Below are 20,379 nucleotides of genomic sequence, written 5' to 3' on the forward strand. Positions count from 1 at the left end.
CTAACTGTTACTGAAAAAACACCCAAGTCGTTGCCGCCCGCGTTGCGCTCTACCGGTGTCGTAAACAGCCCCATCAATCTTACCGGGCTTGGGCGGCGGAACTACACGGTCTGAGTAGGAAATTTCAGTTTGTCACAGACACTCATCATGAGTATTATGCTGATTCAATGGTTAGGGATGCTATTCTACAGCTTGCTCCTGATAAAAAGTTCGGCAACGTGCCCTACAACTGCTAAACCCGTTGTTGTCGGAAGTTCTAAGCATTGCTCAATCCTTTGAAGTGTCTCACGCTGCTGGCGCGCAAATAGACGCATGGTGTCATGTAGGCGCAGTACATCAACTTTTGACACGGACAATTTGCCTGTTTCACAGGAGAACGAAGATGTGGCGGCAGTTCACTCGCGTAAACAATGTCGCGTTAGGGCCGCAACGCTCGCAGTGAAAACAGCAACCACAGAAGCAGGTTCGTTCCGCACTTCCTTCTTGTCCACGTTGTTTCGTACAGCATGACTGGGCCGCGTGTCCAAATTGTTGGGCCATGTGTAATACATGTAGGAAAAGAGGCCACATTGCTTCTGTGTGTCAGTCCCCTAAAGTTCCTGTCGACGAGGACGAGGCATCGGACATGGATGTTCACTGTGTGCTTTCTCAAACAAATAAGTTGTTTGTTACTGTTCGTGTTCTGGATAAAGACATCCGTATGCAAGTGGACACTGGCTCTGCAGTAACTCTCATTAATTCTCGCATGTATTTGGAGTTGGGCTCCCCTCCCTTGTCTCTAGTTACCCGAAATCTGCGAACTTATAATAAACAGAAAATTCCTATCATTGGTCAGTTTGATGCTTCCATTGCCTACAAGTCTGTTGTTAGGCCCCTCATGTTTTATGTGGTGGATCGTGCGTGCACTGGAAACCTGTTCGGTTATGAAGCTTTCCAGTTGTTTGGGTTCTCCATTGATGATGATGTGTACCTCATATCTAAGGATATTCTGTATCAACAGCTGGATGGATTGTGTTCTGAATTTTCGTCCGTGTTCTCTGCTGGTCTGTGTCGTGCCAAGGATTTTGAAGCCCACATTACTCTTAAACCTACAGCTCGCTCTAAGTTTTTTCGGGCAAGCCCTATTCCGGTGGCGTTGCGTGCACCTGTCAATGCTGAGATAGACAGGTTAACAGCTTCAGGGATTCTCCTTCCTGTTACCTCCAGCGAATGGGCATCGCCAATCGTGGTGGTTTCTAAACCAAACGGGAGTCTGCGATTGTGTGGTGATTTTAAAGCCACTGTCAACGCTCGGAGCCTCATTGATACTTATCCTCTGCTCTGTCCTGAGGAGTTATTTACAAAGCTCGCTGGGGGCCAGTTCTTTTCCAAACTTGACTTATCGGAGGCGTACCATCAGTTGCCATTGGATGCTTCTTCCAAGGAATTTCACGTCATCAACACTCCTTGTGGGTTGTATCAGTACCAGTGGTTACCATTTGGCGTTGCTAGCGTGCCGGCCATTTTTCAGGGGTTTTTGGAACAGCTCACGGCTTCCATTCCCGGCTGCGTAAACTATCTAGATGACATTATTGTCACGGGGGCCTCCACTGAGGAGCACCTTCGCAATTTGCGTTCACTGTTTTGGGTTTTGCATTCGGCTGGGTTGAGGTGCAATCTGGACAAGTCACAGTTCTTCCAACCCTTCATTGTGTATCTTGGTTTCCACTTGTCCCGTGAGGGTATACGTCCTCTACGTCAGCACGTTGCGGCCATTAACGCTCTACCCCAGCCGTCTAAGGTCAAAGAACTTCAGGCGTTTCTAGGCAAGATTGCTTATTATCACAAATTCATTCCATCCACGGCAGCGGTAGCTCCTCCTCTGCATCAGCTGTTATGCAAAAACGTCCCTTTCTGTTGGTCCGACGAGTGGGAGCAGGCTTTTGTCCGCCTGAAGGCTCATTTGCAGTTGGCGCCTTGTCTTGCCACATTCCGTCCGGGTCAGCATTTGGTTCTGGCGACTGACATATCACAGTATGGCCTAGGGGCTGTTCTCGCCCATCGGTATGAGGATGGGTCGGAACCACCCATCCCCTATGCTTCCAAGACCCTCAACGATGCGCAACGGCGTTACTCTCAAATCGAAAAGGAGGCGCACACTATCATTTATGTTCTAAAGAAGTTCAGCATTTTTTTGTATGGTTCTAAGTTTCATCTCATCACCGACCACAAGCAGCTGGTCTCTATGTTTAGCCCATCGGCGTTGTTCCAGATAAGGCAGCTCACCGCCTGCTACGTTGGGCCTTACACTTGTCTCGTTTTCACTATGAGATTCACTATCACCCCACGGCCCAGCAACGCCAACGCTGACGCATTGTCGCGATTGCCGATGGGCCCCGACCCTGTTTTTGATCGTGATGAACTACTCTGTTTCCACATTGATGAGGAAGAACGTCGTGCGGTCGAGGGTTTTCCACTTACAGGTTCGCAGGTCGTGTCAGCTACTGCGCGGGACCCGGTCCTGCGTCAGGTGATCGGTTTTGTTCAACGGGGTTGGCCAGACAGGACCAAGGGCCGGGCATCGGATCCCCTTCGCGACAACCATGTCTTGTGCCTTCATCTGTCTGTTTGTTATGGTGTTGTTCTTCTGGCCACGGATGGCGCATCTCCACGGGTCTCTTCGCAAAGATTTTCTCAAACTGTTGCATGAAGGCCATTGGCGTATTTCTCGGACTAAGTCCCTGGCCCGCAGGCACGTTTATTGGCCCGGTATTGATTCGGACATCACCCACATGGTTGCTGCGTGTGGTCAGTGTGCTCAACAACTGGCTGCACCTCGTACAATTTCCTCTCTGTGGCCTGATTCGATGCAGCCATGGGAATGGGTACATGCAGACTTTGCCAGCCCCTTCCACAGTACTTATTGGCTACTGTTGATTGATGCCTTCTCGAAGTTTCCATTTGTTGTTTGATGTCCGTTGCCCACCACTGCGGCGACGACGCTGGCTTTGTCCAAAATCTTTGCGCTAGAAGGTCTTCCATCCACGATCGATACGGACAATGGCCCTCAGTTCTCTTCGCAGGCCTTCCGCAATTTTTGTACTGGACAAGGGATTCATCGTGTTACAGCACCGCCCTTCCATCCGCAATCGAATGGGGAGGTCGAGCGCCTTGTCCGTAATTTCAAAAGCCAGATAAAAAACTTCCTTAGTGATTTTTCCACAGATGACGCTCTGCTGCAATTTCTGAGTTCTTATTGCTTCTCGCCTCTGGGTGATCGCAGCCCTGCTGAACTCTTGCATGGCCGCCTACCGCACACTCTACTGCACCTGCTTCACCCTGTCAGGCCTTGTGCTGTGTCCCCTAGTGCGGGAAAATACTCGGTGGGTGCCGACGTGTGGGCATGAGGGTATGGATCTCGCCCTAAATGGATTCCAGGGGTGGTCGAGGCTCTTCGCGGCTGCTGGCTTTGTGAAATACGTACGGACGACCTCATGGTTGTTCACCATTACGACCAGATGTGCCCACAAGTGGTGGCCACGCCGGTGCCACCGCCCCTTCCTTCGCCTCCACCAGCCCAAGAAGCCCGTCCTGTCGCTACTGATCTACCGTACGTGTTGATGCAGCCGACGTCGCTACCACTTCCGAGTACGCCAGAACCGGCCCCAGTCGCAACGCCGCCTTCTCTGGGACCCCATCTCGCTGGAGCACGCCCCCAGGTCCACGACACCTATGGATGCTGCTCCGGAGTTTTCACCCATAATCTCGTCCAGGAGGCACATTCCACGCACGAGCTTCCGTCCTGGACATTTTCGACCGCACTCTCGTGTCTCTCCGCGGGATCTTCTCGGAGCCTCACAAGAGGCCATGGATGTCTCCGCACTGTCCATGTCTCCAAGAAAGTGAGTGTTTTTTTTTTTGAAGGGGGGAAAAGTGTTGTGACTGTGCCATGACATTTAACAGTGCCGCCATGACAGTATGCGCTAACGGCGATAGAGGCGCTTCGCAACTCGGCTGAGCGCAGGAGTGCCACCTAGCTACGAATGGTGCCGGCCGCATGTAACGGCACGGCAGTCGAAGAAGAGATACTGAGTTGTTATCATGTAACCAGCTATTGTTTCTAAGTAAGCGTGTTTGAATATCCACACAATTATTGGTGATTAAAGGTTATAACATCCACACTTGGGTGACACATGGCTACCTCCTGTGCCATGATGACCCACCTCAATGTCGGTGCGGCACCTGGCTGACTGTGGGCCATGTCTTGATGCGCTGCTTTTCTTTGGCTGCCCTGCGACGGGCTCTTCAATTACCGTACTCTTTGCTATTAATTTTAGCTGACAATGCCACATCGGCTAATTTAGTTTTACATTTTATTCTTGATGGTGGGTTTTATCATTCTATATAAGTTTTAGAGCATGTCATTTGTCCCTTTGTATTTTCCACTCTAATGCTTTCAGGGTGGATGTTTTAATGTGTCGCAGAGTTGCTGGCTTTTCCTTTTTATTCTCGTGGTCGGCCAGCCACCATCATCTGCTCTCTTGTTTTTACCCCTTGTACCTGTTTCTTGCTTCTTTCTGTGGGTTTCTGTTCCTGTTTTGTCCATAGTAGTTTTGGTTGTCCTTCTGTCGTTCTTCTGGTTCTTCCTTTCTCCTGTTATTGTGCTGTATGTCTCCTTTCTTCTCTTCTTTCCCTTGTGTAATTATTTTACTGGGAACAAGGGACCGATGACCTCGCAGTTTGGTCCCTTCCATCCATCTTTTAAACCAACCAACCAACATAAGTACCCAGGAGACAGAATCATACAGAGCATCCAGGTTGCCCTCCTCCAACTACAATGATTGGGAAAGGAGATGCCTTTCTTCTGAATACCAGGGCACATGGTATTGCAGGGAATGGAAGTGCAAATCTAGTACCCAAGGAGGCATGTCAGACCCTCAGTTCTTTCAGTGTGCCATTCTTCTGAATTCTGTGATCTCATTATTGAGGTAAAATGTTATGTTTTGATAGTAAGACAAATGGCTGGATGTGACTGACAATAAGGTCATGTAGTAAAGCCCACAATTCGGCTGTAGCATACTTTCTTCCAGCTACATAGAAGGGATGAGGTTCTCCATACTCGTCTTCACATAGGCCACAGCCCTATGACGCGTGGCTTCTTACCTGCTATGAGAGGACCCTCCAATGTGTGGTGCTTGTTGTGTACAGATAACTGTATGCCACATTTTAGTGAACAGTGTTTTATTTTCTGACCAGTGCGCCACGGCGTATTTACCGAAGGATCTGCCCTCAATTTTAAGTAATGTTCAGACGAATTTCATTTGAGTTTTATAGTTTTGTGAATTTTCCATAATTTTTAACGAGATTTTAGTGAGATGTTCGTAATTTGTCAACAGAGTGACTAGCTCACCAAAGTCTTTCGTAAGTGGTCGGCCAGTCACATTTTGCTGTGCTTGTCTTTTAGATCTTCTATGTTTGGTTTTCTCTGTGTTTTGAATTCAAGCATAGCTACTTTCCCTCTTTCTAATTTGTTTTGGTGCATGTGAGATAGAGTGAGTGTGTGGTCATTTCACGTGCAGGAGTGAGCAATAATTATAGAGTTTATCTCCACATTCATTCACTTTGATAAGTGTAAAGCTGCTGATGACCTCGCTGTTTAGTGCCCATAAGATCCAAACACACACACACACACACACACACACACACAAACACAAACAAAAGAATGTATTGTATTCAGATGTTACTATATAAACTGATGATAAGGTGATTAATAACGTGAAGGTTTCCGTCTACACTGGCTCATGTAGTGAAGGTTATAACCACTCTGTATTTGACATCTTGCTGTAGTACATTAAGTGGCAAACCCCTTTTAAAAACTGGAGAAATGAATACATTCCTTCTGACAACAATAAGGACAAATATTTGTAACACAAGCCTCCTATAGTTGTAAGTGTCCTATCAGGGCAGCCTGCCTTTCTGAGAAATTGTGTGACAAAACTGTAAAAATTATAGACACCACTTCCGTGGATGAGGGGAGGGTTATGCAAGCCACCATCCATTCAGGGAGATTATAGGAAGAACTTATTGATAATTTATAATTTTTTCTCATTGAAGGTTTTCCTGTTGATAACTAGCACTCTTTTCACGTGGCTTGCGTGCCAAGCCTCCCCATATTTCAGAAAAGGATGGTTCATTCCAATAGAAGTTTCTGAGAGGATTTGTTTCTCCGTATGTCGTTTGTAGGCAACCACTAGAAAGTGTGGGAACAGAATCACGTGCTATCTCCAGAGACGTGGCGAGAGTAAGGAACAGCAGGTGGTCACCCTCTCTGGACTTTGTTTTCAGACTTGCAAGACTTTTCTCGTTCTTTTAGCTCCTTTCACACCTTTTGGACCTCAGTCCACCTCACTTGATCCATGACAGCTGCCACAACGGTCAGTGGCTGGCATGCCGTTTCTGGTGTGCGCCCTGAGTCTCTCCTACCAGAAATATGCTTTTTCATGTTTATCTCTAAAACGTCATTTTCTCATTAGATCTTTATTGGATGCCCACACTCTTGTCCATCCTAGCACATCTGTACATAATATATTCATTTTTACAATAACATCTACATCACATATGAAATTTCTTGTAGAGATATTAGCCGTAGCAGATGATATGGAAGAGAGAGAGAGAGAGAGAGAGAGAGAGAGAGAGAGAGAGAGAACAGTTGAATCACGAGGATTTGTTGACCAAAAAATGGGCTTTATGAGGATTTTGTGTCATACAAAAATATGAGAGCTTCATTAGTCACATAAATTATAGCCAATGCCTGATTTTCAGCCTGAGTGTTATTTACCTGTGCAGTCTACAGTGTTTTGTTGGGTGTGCATGCAGTAGTATGTCCTACTCCAACTAAATTCTTATGGGAAAATATGGTACCAGTGTCAAGTTGAGGTGCATAGATCAGAATGACCAACATATTGCCTTCCACATACATGACCAATGATGGGTCCGGTCACTATGTTTAATGTCTATTTGAACCGCACTCCTTTTGTATGCAATCCGTTGAAAAGATTGAGAATGTCCTTTGCCTGAGGCATAACCTATACACAGGAAGGCCTCTCAAGATTTTTTGATAAGAACAAAGAAATTTACAACAGTGAATGAGGCCTTGTAGATTAGTGATCAGGATTTGATTTAATTGTGCTGTTGGTTTCTGCTGCCAATTAAATTCAGAGATAGTCATGATGAAGTGAGTTTTGCCCTCATAATGTACAGAGAACATACTGCACATATATAAGAAGGCAATTGAGCTTTATTTGTCCAGAAAGTTAATCTTATGCAACAGGAATAGGATAGCTGGGGACGACCAAGAGAGGGAAAGTGACCTCTAAATCTCAGCATATGTTACATGAAGAGCATGGAAGTGTTGCTGAAGCTGCTGCAAATAGATTTCTCATGCCTCTACTGTTTCATTCAATAGAGGTAAACTTGAGGGCAGTTCTTGGTTTGCTGCTATGCATTGTCTCCACAAGTTCTCTTATTTTATTGTTGGTGTTGTTGCAATAAAATGCCAATTGTTGCTTCTATTGTTTCTTATTTTCTTTTTCATGTTACAAATGCTGGTAGTGGCATTTCTCTTGTTGTTTAAAGAACAGTAGATTTGCAGGATCCTTAGTGGTTTCTCAATGCCACTTTTACGGTGTGGCTTCAAACTGATTTATTTCATTAAATACAGATGAATATGCAGCTCCCTCAAGTGGGGAGACAGATTGTCCAGATTGCACTGAATCCTTTTTGTCTGAAAGAAATACTACCTAAGGGCACTGAGCGAGGTGACACACACTGGGCATGCATTCAGGAGTACAATGGTTCAAACCCGCATCCGGCCATCCTGATTTAGGTTTTCTGTGATTCCCCTAAATTGCTTCAGGCAATTATGGGATGGTTCCTTTGAAAGGGTATGGCCGACTTCCTTCCCCACCCACTCTCCCATATCAACCAACCAACCAACCAACCTACCTACCTACCTACCTACCTACCTACCTACCTACTTACGGAAGGCATGCTCATGCAAAACAAAGTCCAAAGCCAGAGTTTGTAAGCTGTGCAAACCATACAAGTCTATAGAACATCATCCAAATCATACAGGGTATGAAAAGCAATGCACAATTTACTTAGCATTGTGTACAATAATGTCACTTATATGAGTGAGACTTGGCGATATTGCTGCTCAATGATGTTGCGCTATTGACCTCAGGGTCACGTCACATGGCCAGCAGTTGGTGCACTGGTGGCATGTTGCATTGGACTCCAGACACTGATGGGGTTGCTGAAGATCCTATGAACCCAACATCTATAACATTTGCAAAAAATTATCTTCAGATGTTGACTGAAAAATAGGTAACAACAAAACCTGACTATATGCATTTTGGAAACTGTTTCTGTTCTCCCTCTTGTACTGCATGCACAAAAGGATGTTGGTAGATCTTCTAAACTCATATGATCTGATGTAGATTGTGTTTTATCCATCCAGGGTGCAGGGGATCACTAGCACAGCCATAGACAATATTTTTATTCATTCTTCATTACTAGATGGGCATTCTGTTAGTAAAAGAGTGAATGCACTTTCAGGCCATGATGCACAAATTTTAACACTCCTAGGCTTTGGCACTCAAATAAATGTCACACATAGTTACAAACTATTTAGGAAAGCTAATCCAGTGGCAACAGACTTTTTTTAATACCTTGTTAAGGAACAAGAGTGGCAGGATGTTTATAGTGCCAATAAAATAGAGGATAAATATAATGCTTTCCTTAACACGTTTCCCAAACTCTTTTAGAGTTGCTTTCCATCAGAACATTCTAAATGGGGTACTAGCAGCAAAATGCAGCCTGGGTGGCTGACTAGTGGGATAAGGATATAATGTAGAACAAAGCGGGAATTATATCAAAATGTTTGAAGTAGTCACAATCAAAGTGACAGTAGCTCATTACAAACAGTGTTTCAAATAGGTGCTTAAAATGTTATTAGGAAGGCAAAGAGTATGTGGTACACAAATAGAATAGCTATGTCACAGGATAAAATTAAAACCATATGGTCAGTTGTGAAGGAAATGTCTGGTCAGCAGCACAAGGTCGACGATATAACGTCAGTTTGTAGTAAAAATGTTTCTGTTACTGATAAGTCAGATATATGTACAGTATTTAACAGTCATTTTCTGAGCATTGCTGGTGAATTAAATAAAACTTAGTTTATACGGGGAATCATATAACTCTCTTGGAAAATGCCTTTCTGAGATTGTTGTCTAAAATAGTCCTCAGTGTTATTGACAAGGGGGGAGATTGAGTCAATAATTAAATCACTGAATACTAATGACTCTCATGGATATAATGGGGTGTCTAGCAGAATATTAAAGCACTGTGTTGCACATGTTGGCCCTGTACTTAGCCATATTTGTAGTTTTTCTTTTAAGAATGGTTAGTTTCCTGAATGATTAAAGGACTCAGTAATACAGCTGATTTATAAAAAGGGAGAAAGGGATAATGTAGGCAATTTTAGACCTATTTCTATGCCATCAGTGTTTGCTAAAGTTATTGAAAAGGCTGTATATGTAAGGATAATTGGTACTTTTATATCACATAATTTGGTATCAAATGTACAGTTTGGCTTTAGAAGTCGTTTGACAACTGAAAATGCTATATTCTCATTTCCCTGTGAGGTACTGCATGGATTGAATAAAAGGTTTTAATTGCTAGGCATATTTTTTGATTTAACTAAGGCGTTTAATTATGTTGATCACAAAATATTGCTCCAGAAGTTGGACCATTTGGAATACAGGGAGTAGCTCGCAATTGGTTCACCTCTTGCTTTAAAAACAGACAGCAAAAAGTCATTATTCACAGTATTAAGAATGGCTGTGATGTGGGGTCTGAGTGGGGTACGGTCAAATAGGGGGTGCCCAGGGATCCTTATTTGTATCAATGTTATGCTCGGTGATTCTAAAATATTTCTGTTCACTGGTAATAAAGGGTGTTGTGTCCAACATTGGCTCTGTTTCAAATAGTGCAGTTCATGACAAAAGTTCGTGGCTTCTAGAAAATATTGTTGGCTGTGTTTACTTAAACTTATGTTTGACTTTTTTGGGTTCAGGAACATTGTATTTTATCTGTTATTAATTTTATGTTGTAATTTCATGTAGTGACACATTCCATGACCTTAGAGATTTGCTCCTCAATTTGATCCTGTGTATCTAGATGTGTAAATGAATAAATAAATAAAAAAGTATAATGGGAGTAGCGTGTAACAGAAGTATTGGGCAGTGGTCTCTTGTACATTCTCTACTCCTTCTTTTAAAAAGTTGATGAAGTATATTTCTTTTTGTATGACTTTTTACTATATAAGTAAGAAATAGAAAGTGATTATTTAAATAACAAGGCTTACTTATTGTTTTAATAAGATATGACTACCATAATTCTTCTTGCACCGACTAAAAAAAAGATTTTGCTGCTGATTTCTTCCTATACTTTATCTCTTTTCTTATACTTTATCAGTCAAGAATTAATATCAAAGTTAGTCATTTAAATTACAGGCTGCAGATAGTTCTCAGTGGCTGCTAGTACGACGATTTTATCTTATTGATAAAATAAGTGGCATAGGTATAAATGTACAAGAGAAGTCCCAGCTGTTCAGTGAGGTACCATCGGTGATAAGATATGTGAAGTTCTGTAAATTAAGGTATGTTGTTCATAATAAAATCATAATATGTCATTCAACTGAAACCTACATATTCACCTTATTGATTTAATTACATTTTTCCACCCATTCGTGTTTCAATGCAGAAGTCCTTCTCATGTTGTTGTAATGGAAAGCTTATGTCCATGGTTTTATCAACATTTTTAGTTAGCATCATACTGTGTGATTTTTCTTATTTCAATATTGAGTGTGATACTTTCAATAACTAGTCTAAAATTACATATCTAGGGGCTTTGAACTGAGTGGTGGAAACTTCATAATACAACTATTTCAACAATTAATGAGTCTATTAAAGAAACAAACAATTTAAAATCATAAGGGTTTAATACAGATTTTTTTTCTCTCTGTGAGCATGTGGAGAGAGTTGGAGATTGTATTGATAACAGTGAAAGAAGAAAACCAATTTTCCTGTTACTCAAGGTAGTCCATTTGCTGAAGAGAAATGCTGTGGTGACAGCATACTATGGACACACGTTCCTGCATTTGTTATTTTCAGTTCCTTTATGGGGAAATGCTCAAACTTGATTTAACACTTCAGAAATAACACTGAGCTGTGTTACTATACTACCTTAGTGGAGTTACATGAAGTTCTGTGTAAAATCTCAATTACGATTGGTGTTCTCCCTGTGTGTGTGTGTGTGTGTGTGTGTGTGTGTGTGTGTGTGTGTGTGTGTGTTGGTGTGCTTGTTTTTAAACACTCCCAATTCATTGAATACTGTTCATCTTGAATAGCAGTCTAATGAATGAGTTACACTGACTATGTTGTAAGAATAAGGGGCTGATTGACTAATTCTGCTGTAGGAATTGTTTTGTATCAATGCTTCATCTGTTGAATAATGCATTAACCCACTCAGTAAGATTCTATTGTAACAATAATCGTTATGGTGTTCAGCTCTAATTAAGTCCTATATTCTTGATTTTAGACAAATATGAGACAGTTACTCCCTTTGCCTTACAATTTCATGGGCTATGCTCATCACAGGTCACTCTTTGATATCTTCAGATGTTATAACATTAATTAGCACAAACACACAACAGTCCTCTCTCCAACTGTAGGCAGCTGACATGATTGATACGAAATGCATAATCGTGGTACAGCATAGATTCTTAATAAAACACTTCAAAATTTACTCTTTTGTCATGATCGGTAAATTGCTGAGGGTCCACCCATGGCACTGGGGACACTCATAGTCAACACTATGTATTATGGGCAACCTGTCCTGCTTCGTTAGAGCTCTTTTAGCATCTCCCCTGCACGCTGCCTGCACTCCACTTACTAACAATGCTGTATCTCTCTGGCACTCAGGGTGCCCAACTATTGATATCGAGCCAACCTCGAACTGTGTGAGGCAAAACTATCTTTATCTTTATGTAAAGGGCCATGGCCCCCGTAAGTGTGAAGCTATTATGTTAGTGAAAGATAGTTATACATAGTTTCTCAATAAGCACACATGTGATCAAACAATGTGAAGAAAAGGGAACCACTGTATAAAGTAATGAAACTCAAATTGATAATGAGTGCTCCTTGTTGTTCAGTAAATTAAGTGAAAGACAGTAATCTCTTCAAAAATGATCTTAAAGGATACTTTATGGAAAACTATGTACAAAGTATGAGTTCTAGCAACACATGAGGTGACTTCAAAACATAAGTTACACTTCATTACAGCAGGCCAAGTAACAGTTATTGAGCATTGCAGCACACCTCAAAGAGACACATGTACATGACACTACTTTTTGACAGTGACCCTGTGTCTGTGGACAGTGATCAGAATGTTCTACCAGTTGTCCAATTCCATGACAATAGAAATCCACTCCTTAGTCATGGAACCATTCAAGAACCACTGTGTGAACATCCTCATTGCTGGAAAATGTCTCCCCCCTCCCCAATTTTCTTTAACCTTGCTGAAAAGAACAAAATTATATGTTGCAAATTCTGGACTCCGTGGTGGATTCTTCCAGACCTCCCATCAAAATTGTTGAGGCAGAGCTTGTGTAGTGGACACCATGTGGGGTGTTGCATTATCCTGCAGGAGAATGACACCTTTGCTTATTTTTCCACACCTCTTAGTCTTTATGTTTTGCCCATAAGAATCATGCTGTCTCACCTGCCTCAACTTTGGAGTTTGTTTCCAGTTGCCAACACATTTCAGTTTCTCCCTGTGATGCACCTGTTTGTTACTCATACCACAGTCAAATTTTGTCTGCAGGTAACCTAGAATGGGAACTCTCTTTTCACACTGCATCCGTCTTATTGTGCAATGGTCCTAGGGTGGGATAATGTGTGTAATTTACTTTTTAATGTCTGTACATAATTAAATTTAAGACAACATATGCAAACCTTAATGTATAACCAGAAATAGCATCAGTAATATTTTCCATAGTTTGACTATATAATCATTGCCATAATAATAATAATAATAATAATAATAATCCCTAAGGAATTCTTCCAATCCATAGGTGGCAACAGCAAACCAGTGCTTAACAGTGTTGGTTAAAAACAGTCTTGGTTGCAATTGTAGTTTTTTATGATGCATTTCACCTTATTTAGGCATCTTCAGGTAATCTACACTGAAAATAGAGAACAAAAGGTAATGATTTTATTATTTTATATTTCTTTTTTTTTTACTGAGTTTAACGAAGGTGATGTTGGCCTGATATATTTGACGATGCCCTTTGGCTACACTGACTAAAGGATTCTTCTAAGAAATACCAAATTAAGGTATTTGCTCTTTCAATAGTTGATTTGTTTATACATTCTTATAGGATATCCAAGTGTGCACAACACGATCACGATTCTTAGATAGATGTATTTGTTCTCTGTTTTCGATGTAGATAACCTGAAGATGCCTAAATAAGGCGAAATGTGTCGTTGAAAAATAAAAAACTAAAACTGCAACCAAGACTGTTTTTAACCAACAATCCCTAAGGGTCCACCCATAGCATTGGGGACACTTGCAGTCAATAGTATGTATTATGGGCAGCCTTCCGCCATTACACACTGTCTTTTAGCTACTCTCCTGCACGTTGCCTGCACTCTGTCTACATATACAATGATTAATATACTAAAAATTGTATTCAGGGCATAACTATTATGAAGTTCAATGTTTTCATGTATAAAACTGTATGGTGCTCTCCACATTGTATGCTGAAAAATGTCAGGAAAAGCCCATGGTGTGGGCGGGCGGGGGAGTGCATGTGCATGTGCATGTGCATGTGCATGAGCACGAGCACGAGCATGCGTGCGCGTGCACACACACACACACACACACACACACACACACACACACACACACAATAGAAAAACAGTAACAAAAGAAAAAAAAGCTCTGTCTTGTGTCTATGAATGGAGCGGATGCTGAAGCAGTAGTGTGATTAGTGTGTTTATGTTACAAGCAGCACTCTCTGTGCTTCTGTGTGGGATCATGAGAGTTTGGGCATAAAAAAGTACAATGGGAATCACTGGGTGAGATGACTCATGCAAGTAAGAGAATTCATTGTACAGTATGGCCATCTAATAGAGATATTGTATGTAATCATTTCACACCTAGGGTGACAACACATCCGGCTAGAGCTAGACCTCATTTATTGTGTGAGATTTTCTTGGTTAACACTTCAGTAGCTTTATTTTCCTCTCATGACTCCTCCAAAAGTAGCAAGTGTTTTGCAAAGATAATGCATGCAGCTGCCAGGAAAACTATTTTGCACTCATGAAAGAAGACACAGTTAAATTTAAACACACATATTTCTATTTGAGATGAAAGTCATCATATTATTTACTCCAAATCTGCTGTTTACTGTCACACATTTTGGACAGCAAATTGTAAAAAAGAATAGTGGAACTGGCTTAAAATGTCATTCGGACAGTAAAGAGCCATAAGGGGGGGTCATATGATAAAATATCACTGTTCGCCACTTGAAAAGGCTCTTTGGTGTATACTGAAAAGTATAAAAGCTGGAAGAGGAGTCTGAAATGAAACTCTTCTGAGTAAGACATTTACAGTTTGCACAAGTTACTGAAATTCGCAGAGAGAAATTATATTAATGTCTATTTCATAGTTGCAGAGAGTATGGAAAATAACTTTTTTTAAAAATATGTGGACCATGATGGTGAGAATTAAGGCAAATCAAAAGAAACATTTACTTTCATCCTACCCTCTGTGTTACCGAGTTGGTTGAACATATAAAAGCTGTGTTTTTTCATCTTAATACAGAGTCTTATACTTTAAAACATGTATAGTGTTGCAGCTGTACAGAAATCCTCAGTTCACTTGTCTGTAAGTTTCTCAATCGTATTGTAATCATTGGTGGTGACTTTAATTATCCAACAATCAATTGGGGAAATTACAATTTTGTTAGTGGTGTGCATGATAAGACATCCTGGGAAGCATTACTAAATGCATTTTCTGTGAGCTACCTAGAACAGATAGTTCAGAACCCCACTCATGTTGGAAATATATTAGATCTAATGGTAACAAATGGAACTGACCTTGTTAAGGATGTCTCCAATGACACTGGTATCAGTGACCACGATGTGGTTGTTGCAGCTATGATTACCAAAGTACAAAGGACGACTAAAACAGGCAGGGAGGTATACATATTCATGAAACAAGATAAAAAATCATTATGGTCATATCTCAGTGAGGAACTTGAAACTTTCAACACAGGTCAAGAGCATGTAGAGGAACACTGGCTTAATGTGAAAAGTATAGTTGATCATGCTCTGGATAGATACATACTTAGTAGAATAGTTTGTAATGGGAGGGAACCTCCATGATATAAAGTCACTGCAAAGAAACTTCCAAAGAAACAGATATTACTGCATAATAGGTGTAAAACAAAGCATAGGGCTATAGATAGATGCTGAATGAAACATGTTTGGTTCTCAAGAGAGTAATGTATGAAACCTTCAATAATCACTGTAGCACAATATTGTCAAGTGATCTTTCACAGAAGGTGAAGAAAATGTGGTTATTTGTAAAAGTTGTTAGTGGCAGCATAGTTAATGTTCAGCCCCTAGTGAATGAGACACGATCTGAAATTGAGGTTAGCAAAGCAATAGCTGAAGTGTTTAACTCCATTTTCAAATGTTCCTGTACAAAGGAAAACCCAGGAGAATTTCCCTAAATTGATCCTTCTGTCACTTAGAAGATGTATGAAAAAGTATTAGTGTCAGTGGTATTGAGAAACAGCTGAAAGTGTTAAAACTTAAAAAAGCTCCAAGTACCGGTGGAATTCCTGTCAGATTCTGTACTGAATTTGTAGCTGAGTTAGCCCCTCTTCTAACTAAAATCTACCATAGATCCCTTGAACAAAAAAAATTGTTCTCAGTTCTTGCAAAAGGGCACAGGCACATCTGTCTACAAGAAGTGCAGTAGAAGTAATCCACAAAACTATCATAAAATATCCTTGACAGCGATTTGTTGTAGAATCTTAGAACATATGCTGAGCTCACACATAATGAGCTATCTTGAAAAGAATGACCACCTACATGCCGACCAGCATAGATTCTGAAAACATTGATCATGTGAAACACGACTCACACTTTTCTATCCAGACACATGGGAAACTTTGGATCAAGGCAATCAGATAGATGCAGTATTTCTTGATTTTCACACTTTTCTATCCAGACACACGGGAAACTTTGGATCAAGGCAATCAGATAGATGCAGTATTTCTTGATTTCTGAAAAGCACTTGACACAGTACCAGGCCAACCCTTATTGTCAAAAGTTTGATCATGTGGGGTGTCAAGAGAAATTTGTGATTAGATTGAGGACTTCTTGGTAGGGAGGATGCAGCATGTTATCTTGGATGGAGAGTCATTGTCCGATGTAGAAATAAGTTTGGGTGTGCCCCAGGGAAGTGTGTTGGGACCCTTGCTGTTCATGTTGTTTATTAGTGACCTTGTTGGACAATATTCGTAGTAACTTCAGACTTTTTGCAGATGATAAAGTTATCTGTAATGAAGTACACACACACACACACACACACCATGCACACATGTCTGCCAACTCCAGCATTTTAGGCAAGAATGCAACTATCAAATGGGATGCAAGCAGCAATTCTGTAGGGGACAGGGATCAGGGATGGGGAAGGGATAGTAGTGTACGAGTGTGTGTGTGTGTGTGTGTGGGGGGGGGGGGGGGGGGGGGGGGGGAGAGAGAGAGAGAGAGAGAGAGAGAGAGAGAGAGAGAGAGAGAGAGAGAGAAACAGTGTCTAGTGGAGTGTGTAGTGACTAGAATGCCAACAGGTGCAGCAACAGGAGGTTGTGGGACAGTGCCAGGGAAGATGGGCAGATGCGTTGGCAGAGATCTGCAAATAAACAGGGTGGGAGGTGATAATGGGGAGGAAATGTAGGACACAGTGGGTGGAAACTGTTGGCTGGAGGATGTAGGGACAGTATGTTACCATAGGTTGAGATCGGGATCATTACGGGAGTGGAGAATATGTTGTAAGGATAACTCCCACCTGCGCAGTTCAGAAAAGCTGGTGGTGTAAAGAAGGATCCAGATGGCTCGGGTAATGAAGCAGCCATTAAAACCAACTGTGTTATGTTCAGCTGTATACTGTGCCACAGGGCTGTCTTCTTTGCTCTTGGTCCCAGTTTGGCAGGTATTGTTCAACAGCAGCAGTAAGACCATGGGCATCAGAAATGTTGATGTGTAGGGAGGTGACGTCAACAGTGACAAGTAGGGGCCTAGGAGGCAATGGTGGAGAGTCGATGAATGAAGTGGTCGGTGTCTTTGATGTGGGAGGCTAGATTTTGGGCAATTGGTTGGAGGTGTTGGTCAGTGAGGGCCAAAATTCTTTCACTGGGGGTACCCAACTCACCCACCCAACATTTCCTATTCCAGTCCTGTTACAGGTCTATCCTACCCCATCAGAGGCTAGGCCATTTGTGAAAGCGGTCACATCATTTACCAGCTCTGCTGCAATCATCACACAGCTTTTTATATTGGTATGATACCCACCAGCTATCCACCAGGATGAAAGACCACCACCAAACTGTGGCCAAGAGTAAAGTAGATGACCCTGAAGCACAACATACAGCTGAGCATAACACGGTTGATTTCAATGGCCGCTTCACTATCCGAGCCATCTGGATCCTTTCCTCCAACCTCAGCCTTTCTGAACGGTGCTGATGGCAGCTTTCCTTACAACATACTCTCCACTCCCATAATGATCCTGGCCTTAACCTATGGTACCATACTGTCTCCACACCCTCCACTGAATAGTTTCCACCCCTCTGTCGTACATCTCCTCCCCATTCTCATCACACAGCCTGTTTATTTGCAGCCCTCTGCCAGCGCATCCACCTGTCTTTCCCACCCCTCTCTCTTTTTGCTTTTTTTTTCTCCATCTTCCTGTCTGACAACCTCCTGACATTACCCTGTTGACATTCTAGACGCTGCACACTTCATCAGGTAGGGTTCGTCTCCCTACTTACCCTTACACTGCTATCCCTTCCCCCTCCCCCTCCCCTCCCCCTCCCCCTCCCCTTCTCCTTCCCCTCCCCACCCCCTCCCCCTCTTACTCTCCTCCCCTCCCCCACCCCTTCCGTCTTCCCCTTCCCCCTCCCCCTCCCCCTCCCCCTCCCCCTCCCCCTCCCCCTTCCCCTTCCCCTTCTTCTTCTTCTTCTTCTTCTTCTTCCTCCTCGCCTCCTCCAGATTGCTGCTTGCGTTACGTTGCATTCTGGCCCGAAATGCTGGAATTGGCAATTGGGTGCATGATGTGCGCTTGCATGTATGTGTGAATGGTGTGTGTGTGTGAGTGCGCCTCTCTCTACTGATGAAGGCTGTGGCTGAAATCTATGTAAATGTCTTTTAATTGTGCCTCTCTGCAACTTAACCTGTCTTCTATACAGTAAGTAGCAATCTGTCTTTTTCCTACATTTTTAATATTTCTACCTGGAGTTTCCATTGTCTGAAGAAATATTCAGTCAGATCTTATTTCAAAGTCATGCAAAAATTGGCAACTTTCTTTAAATGTTCAGAAATGTAAAATTGTACACTTCAGAAAATGAAAAAAATATAATACCTGCTGACTATAATACCAGTAAGTCACCATTGGGATTGGACAAATCATACAAATACCTTGGTGTAACACTTTTTACGGATATGAAATGGAACGATCCCATAGGTCCATTGTGTGTAAAGCAGGTGGTAGACTTGGGTTTATTAGTAGAATACTGGGGAAGTGCAATCAGTGTACAAATTAGATAGCTTACAAATTACTTGTGCAACTCATTGCTCAAGTGCATGGGACGTGTACCAGATAGGATTATTGAACATACACAGAGAAGGGCAGCACGAATGGTCACAAGTTTGTTTGACCCATGGGAGAGTGTTACAGAGATGCTGAAGTCACTGAACTGGAAGCCTCTTGAAGATAGATGTAAACTATCCCAAGGAAGTGTACTAACAAAGTTTAAAGAACAAGCATTAAATGATGATTCTGGGAATGTGCTACAGCCCCATACATATCACTCATATAGGGATTGCAAGGACCAGATTAAAATCACAGAAGCATTCAAGCGAACCTGTGCTCCATGCATGAATGGAATGGGAAGAAACCGTAATAACTGGTACTATAGGGCATACCCTGTATCATGCACCTCACAGTGATTTGCAGAGTATAGACATAGATATAGATGAATATGTAGAATTATTTGACTTTTGATTGCACCTATAAATAATGATGAGAAATACAGTGAGTGCAGAGCAGTGCCACATGAGTCTGCAGCATCATGCCAGTAAGTTTGCTCCATTCACTCAATCTGTCAATCAGTTCATAGTAAAGGTTGGAAAATGTTTGCTGAAGGATAGCAATGAAAGCATTCAAAGTAGTGCAGCCTCCAACAATTTTTTCATCCACCCAATACTGATAGTATCTTCAATAAGGATGAACAATCAACAGATGCAAGGTAATATTGCTGCAGCTGTATCTGCAGTTTGGAATTTATGTGCACAATTAAATTTGTAAATGTCCTTGAACAATACTCCAGACTGCTGCCTGTGAAGTAAAAGGCAGTAGTTTATATAAAAACTTATAGAACAGAATCAAAAATAAATGATAACATTGTGTCCATAAATAACACTATTTTCAGAAGCAATTTATCTACATACATATCCATACTGTATAAATCATTGTGTAGTGCATGGCAGAGGTTATTTCTCAATGTACCACATATTAGGGGTTCTTCTGGTGGAATGCAGGAAGAATTATGCTCAAATGTCTCTCTGCATACTGTAAATAGTGAACTCTTCTTCCTTGCAGCATCTACAGGTGTGGTATGTAGTTTCTGTTGCTGTATGTTCCTAGATTCCTCACTTAATACTGGTTCTTGAAATTTATAAGAAGCCTTCCAGCTGCTTTAACTGCAATGTGATCAGGCATTGTAGTGATGTTTGTAGTGACAGCACACAGTGTTCAAAGTATTTATGTTTACTCTTTGGGCTTCGTGGTCGTTAGTTATTCCTTAGCCTTTAATAATAAATGTTGTATGTTATTCGGGTATGTTGCTTTATCAGTACTACTGGTGTAGTATAACGCAAATATGCAACATTGTTGGTGACCCTGACGTGATGAGAAGCAATTGTGCTGCGTCATTTTGACCACCTGACATGGGTGAAACAGCTGTGCCAGCCACATCATGTTGCATGT

At 41.9% G+C, this 20,379-nt stretch overlaps 1 protein-coding gene across 2 annotated transcripts in view; it reads left to right on the top strand.

Moving 5' to 3' along the window:
• The window catches only part of LOC126272588 (meckelin), a 221,861-nt gene that overhangs the window by 52,408 nt on the left and 149,074 nt on the right, over positions 1-20,379 (top strand). For both annotated transcript variants that reach the window (XM_049975514.1, XM_049975513.1), the window contains exon 6: positions 10,554-10,699. In XM_049975514.1, coding sequence (XP_049831471.1) covers positions 10,554-10,699 — 146 coding nt within the window. The remainder of the gene's footprint in view (positions 1-10,553; positions 10,700-20,379) is intronic.

The sequence above is a fragment of the Schistocerca gregaria genome, chromosome 5 (genome assembly GCF_023897955.1).
Source record: "Schistocerca gregaria isolate iqSchGreg1 chromosome 5, iqSchGreg1.2, whole genome shotgun sequence".
Taxonomy (NCBI): domain Eukaryota; kingdom Metazoa; phylum Arthropoda; class Insecta; order Orthoptera; family Acrididae; genus Schistocerca; species Schistocerca gregaria.